At 47.0% G+C, this 6,000-nt stretch overlaps 1 protein-coding gene across 1 annotated transcript; it reads left to right on the forward strand.

Annotated features, from left to right (window-relative positions):
* Nucleotides 1-1,123: 1,123 nt before the first annotated feature.
* Nucleotides 1,124-5,434, forward strand: LOC134222169 (uncharacterized). Its single transcript, XM_062701312.1, has 3 exons — nucleotides 1,124-1,961; nucleotides 2,005-3,748; nucleotides 3,802-5,434. Exons 1-3 carry the CDS (start codon nucleotides 1,124-1,126, stop codon nucleotides 5,432-5,434), a joined length of 4,215 nt encoding a protein of 1,404 aa, XP_062557296.1.
* The last annotated feature ends 566 nt before the right edge of the window (nucleotides 5,435-6,000 follow it).

Below are 6,000 nucleotides of genomic sequence, written 5' to 3' on the forward strand. Positions count from 1 at the left end.
AATAGAACTTGCATGTTTCTTGAGAACGGGACAGCTGCTCCATCTCTTCGCACTCCGCTTCTTCCAGGCGGGCGCTACTTTTCCTTAAAAAGGCGGGTCTGCTGTCTTCGCTTCCGTCTAGAGCGTTCCACGTTCTGCCGGCTCCCTTCCTCTAGCGCGGTTGCCCACGCCGCTTCCTTCTCCTCTAAAATCTGTCTGAACTTATCGTCAAACCAATCGTTCCGTCAACTTTATCTCACATACCCGACGTAGTTCTTCACTGCGTCGTTAATGGCTGCTGAACGGTAAAACGTTGGGTTAATTTTAATTTGTTATTTTAATCTCTTTTTTTTGTTGTGTAAAATTACATTTCTTTTAATCATTACCAGCAACACTGTACCAATTCAAATTGAGTAATAAAGCAAACCTTAAGCAAATCGGAAGTGTTTTTCGTGAGCCGTTTCAAAACGCCGAACCATCCGAATTACCGGCCGAATTTCCCTGTCTGAGCTATCGGTGGACATTTTTTGGTCCGTTCTCCCGGATCATCGGACGGTTTTCGTGGTTTCCGGCGTTCGCGAGTCGTGTGATTAGTACCGTGTACTAATTTCAGCGTAAGGCCAAACAACGCGTTGGTGGTGCTTCGCCACTGCCGGTGTGCCCGTGGCACAAAAAAGCCGGAAATTGCCATCTTGGCAGAGAGCAGTTATAAAAGTGGATTGTACCAAACGTGTCCGTGGCACGAGATTGGGCGGTCGCCATTTTGTAAAAACAGTTTCGAGTGGTATCAACGTCGCGTGTGCAAAATAGACGCCATTTTGGCGAGTGAACAGTTCGAGAAAAAGTGTATCAGTCGTGCCCGTGGCACGAGGGATTGAAACGCCATCTTGGAAAAGAGTGTCGGTCGATTTCAACGTCGCGTATGCAAAATAGTCACCATTTTGGCGTGTGAACAATCCGAGAATATATTGTACCCGCCGTACCCATGGAACGAAGGTTTGGGTCGCTATTTTGGAATTTGTGTTGAGCGATTTCTAATTCGCGAGTGTAAAATCGACGCCATTTTGGCGTGCGAACAATCCGAGGAAGCAGTGTGTTCGAATCGTGTGTGGAATTGTGGCCAACGAATAGGCAGAAGAATTCAATGAGTGACAGTGAAACCCCTCGTAGACCGTTAAGTAGCGTTCAACGTAGAAATATTCTGGACGCGCTTATAGGATCCCATAGCAGAGAAGACGAGGAGATTCAACTATTTCCAACTATAGCCCAACAGAAACAAGCACAGCAGGCGCTGAATACAAAGCGCAGAATGGCCCAAAGCTTGGAGATTTTATCCGATCGGCAGGCACTTCTAACCGAGAAGTTGCTGCGAATGAATGCTGCGCTGCAAGAAGAAGGTATCAGCGTTCATCTGCTTCACGTAGAGACTTTACGCCGGGCATCAGATGAGTTCGAAAAAGTGTATTCCGAAATGGTCAGCCTTTTGCCGAGGGAACAGCGGAATGAGCTGCGTGTCGAATATTCCAACTTCGAAGAGCTGCATAACGAAATCTACGTCAAGCTACAGACGCGGATTGACCAAGTGCAACAGCTGAAAGTCCAAGAGCTCCAGAATGTTCCGGTTGCGCCACTCCCACAACAGGCCCAGGTGGCACCGGTGTATGTGCAGGCTCCAGTTCCTCACCTACAGGCTCCGTTTCCGACCTTTAATGGGACTCTTGAAAACTGGTATAGCTTCAAAAGCTTGTTCCAGAGTATCATGGCCCGGTACATAAACGAAACTGATGCCATGAAGATCTTGCATCTTCGAAACTCGCTAACCGGCGATGCGAAAGATAAAATCGACCAGGAAGTTGTTAACAACAGTGATTATGCCTCCGCCTGGAAGATTTTGGAGGATGCCTATGAAGACAAACGCCTGATTATGGACACCCACATCGACGCCATTATGGATTGCCCGAAAATCACAAAGGATAACCGTGGTAAGTCCCTATCGAAGCTCGTTGAGGTGTGTAAAACATACAGATGCATTGCACGGACATGGGTTCCCCATCGAAGGATTGGCGGAGCTCATACTAGTCAACATCCTATACAAAAAACTGGATAAGGAGACCCAAGAGCAATGGGAAACAAAGTTGGGTAGTGGCAATCTTCCTGAATTTGATGAATTCATCGAGTTCTTGCGCGAACGCGGACGTGTACTTCAGCGCACTAATCGGTTACAACAGCCCCCAGTGCATACGGGAGTATCAGGTCCAGTGAAGCGACAACCAGTAAATCAGAAGCTGCACGTGCCATCTAACTCATTCGTACAAGTTGCAAAGGAAATATGTCCATGCTGCAAAGCAGAGCACTCGATTTATCGTTGTCCGAAATTCCAAGGTATGCCCCTACATGAGCGAAAAACAGTTGTAACTAAAGCAACACTGTGCTTTAACTGTCTCAAGTCCAGACATCGCGTCATCAACTGTCCGTCGGAGCAAGGCTGCAAGGTGAAAGGGTGCGGTCGCAAGCATCACAGCTTGCTTCACTACAACGAGCCCCGTCGAGATGCGAATCCAAGCAATGAAGAAGATAACGAAGAGCGTTCAGCGGAATCGGAGGAGCAAGCACAAAAGAGGACCGCAGAGCCGCGCAGCAATGCAACCACGGTTTGTGCTAATGCCCACGGTGGTAAACAGCTAGTAGTTATTTCGGCACTATTATTAGTAGCGGGAAGGAGCAATACGATTGCCAAATGTCGCGCTCTAATGGATTCCAAATCCGACAGCAATATCATAACCGAGAAGCTGGCCAGCAAGCTTCAGTTAAAAATGATTGCTGTGGATTTTCCTATCAGCGGCTTGAACAGCATGGAAACACGAGTGAAGTACCAGTTAGAAACACGGCTCCAGTCCTGTGTTAATTCCTTCGCCACGTCACCGTTGGATTTTCTTGTCGTCCCTCGAGTAACGTCGAGCCTACCGGTTCTAGAGATAGACACCCGATACTGGCCAATTCCATCCGGACTAAGATTTGCTGATCCTTTATTTTCTTCACCTGGTGAAATAGACATGATCATCGGAAACGAATTGTTTTTCGACATAGTCAAAAACGGCCGATTGAAGCTCGGCATCGACAACGTAACGTTAGCGGAAACGGAATTAGGATGGGTCGTGGCAGGATCAGTATCCATCAGGAAAGCCCAGTCGTCTCGTCGTGTTTGTCAACTTAATCGGAATGAGGAGTTACTCAACCGCACAATGTCAAGATTCTGGGAACTGGAAAGTGTACAAATGGAGACCGCTACAACTGCAGCTGAGGATTTAGTTGAACAGCATTTCAAGGACACTCATTACCGCGAAGAATCTGGGCGATATGTCGTGCGACTACCATTTAATGGTATGGAACACCAACTAGGTGATTCCTTTGAAGTTGCCAGAAAGCGGCTAACTAGACTGATGGTCCAACTTGCTAAGTATCCAACTAAGCGTGGTGAGTACTACAATTTTCTATCCGAGTATTTATCACTGGGTCATATGACGGAAGCGGCTGAATATTCGGTTGGTCGTGGTTACTTTATTCCACACCACGCTGTTTATAAGGCTTCCAGTTCAACGACGAAAACAAGAGTGGTCTTTGATGCGTCAGCGAAAACCAGTTCAGGCCTCTCGCTCAATGAAACGCTCTTAGTTGGACCCACGGTGCAAAATGACATCGCAACGATCATACTCCGATTCTGCGTCCACCTGGTGGTGTTGACCGCCGACATTTCAAAATGTATCGACAGGTGCGGCTGCATAAAGATGATTGCAAATACCAACAAATTCTGTGGTGGGACAGTGAAGGGCATCTGAAGGTATATGAGCTGCAAACTGTAACATATGGCGTAGCTAGTTCACCATACCAAGCGACGAAGGTGTTGATTCAACTGGCCAGTGACGAAGGCGAAGAATTTTCACTCGGAAGGAAAGTTATCCAGGATGACAGTTATATCGACGATTTTTTGACTGGTGGTTCGTCTGTCGAAGAAGTTATTCGAATCTTTTCGGAGCTATCGGAATTGTTGCGTCGTGGTGGCTTCGAAGTACACAAATTTTGTTCAAACAGTGTGGATGTGTTGAATGCAATTCCCAAGCATCTCCAAGAGCAGCAGGTTAGCTTTGACGAAGCCGGCCTCAGCAACAGCATCAAGACTTTGGGATTGATATGGAACCCCCAGGATGATTATTTCACGTTCCGTGCTACTACAGCTAATGATTGCAATGGGGTGCCAACTAAACGCAAGGTGTTGTCGGAAATTGGACAACTTTTTGACCCGCTTGGATTTTTAGGTCCTATTGTCGTGTATGCCAAGTTAATAATGCAGGACATTTGGCGATTGGGTCTTGACTGGGATCAGGATCTTCCAGAGGAACTGTTGAGAACATGGTATCGATTTCGGCAACAACTCCCAGTTGTGAATCAAATGCGCAAACCTCGTTGTGTAACTCAAGGAGAGGTGACTACTGTAGAGCTTCATGGTTTCTCGGATGCCTCGAAGCGGGCCTATGGAGCTGTCGTTTATGTACGGAGCATCACTTCGAGTGGGAAGGTCTATGTCAACCTGGTGGCCAGCAAATCACGTGTGGCTCCTCTCAAGCCGATGACGATACCACGACTCGAGTTGTGTGGTGCGAAGCTTCTGGCGGAATTGATGCAGAAGGTAATAGCTGCAACAAAGATGAGTTTTGATAATGTGAAACTGTGGTGTGATTCCCAAATAGTTCTGTGCTGGCTTAAGAAATCACCTTTAGCACTAAATCCGTTCGTAGCTAATCGTGTTGCTGCAATTTTGGAGATCACGCAATCTTATCAGTGGGGTTACATACGATCCGAAGATAATCCTGCTGATGTAATATCAAGGGGTGAGCTGCCCGAAGATCTGCTGCAAAAACAATTGTGGTGGTGCGGTGCACAAATGCTTTGGGAAATACAGCTCACGTCATGTGAACCTGAATCGTTTGATGAATTGATGCTACCTGAACTAAAACCATCAGTGGTGTTGTCAGTTGTGAAGGTGAAACCGACGATAGTGCTCAACAGACTCAGCAGTTATAGAAGGATCCAGAGAGCGTGGGCGTATATTCATCGGTATATCGATTGTAAGGTGTACAAGAAACAGGTGTCTGGTGATATTACTGTCGACGAGATTATGAGGGCTGAGAAATCTGTATTATTGCTTGTCCAACGCGAATCTTACGGAGATGTTTTGAAGTCACTAAAATCGAACTCCGTTCAGCAACACCTGTACCGAAATCTGGCACTCTTTGTGGACGACGATGGGTTAATACGAGTTGGTGGTCGTTTAAAATATTCTTCTATTCCGTATGATGGCAAGCACCAGGTGCTCCTACCACAGAAGCATCACATCACCGAATCCATTGTTCGTGGGCTGCATCAAGAACATTTTCACGTCGGCCAGAACGGGCTTTAGCAATCGTTCGTGAACGTTATTGGCCTGTCCATGCTAAGCAGTTGATTAAAAGGTGGTTACGTCGTGTCAGGTGTGTGCACGCCAGCGTCCCATACCGGGCATCCAGTACATGGGTAACCTTCCTGGCTGTAGAGTAAATCCGTCACCGCCATTCTCCAAGGTAGGAATAGACTATGCCGGTCCATTTATGCTGAAACTTGGAGGACGTAGTACGAAGCTGTACAAAGGATACGTAGTTGTGTTTGTTTGCCTGGTCGTTAAGGCCATCCATTTCGAGGTGGTCTCCAGTTTGTCGACCGACAACTTCATTGCGGCGCTAAAGCGATTTTCCAGTCGTCGTGGTTTGCCGAGTGATATACACAGTGATAACGCCACTACTTTTGTCGGTGCAAATCACGAATTGGCAGCTCTCAGGCAACTGTTCGAAGACCAGCAACACCAACTGAAAGTAAAGGAATATTGTAGAGCAAAATGTATCCGCTGGCATTTTCATTCCCCAGAAGCCCACACTTCGGTGGGATCTGGGAAGGGGGTGAAATCAATGAAATATCACCTCAAAAGGGTTG

The sequence above is a fragment of the Armigeres subalbatus genome, chromosome 3 (genome assembly GCF_024139115.2).
Source record: "Armigeres subalbatus isolate Guangzhou_Male chromosome 3, GZ_Asu_2, whole genome shotgun sequence".
Classification (NCBI taxonomy): Eukaryota; Metazoa; Arthropoda; class Insecta; order Diptera; family Culicidae; genus Armigeres; species Armigeres subalbatus.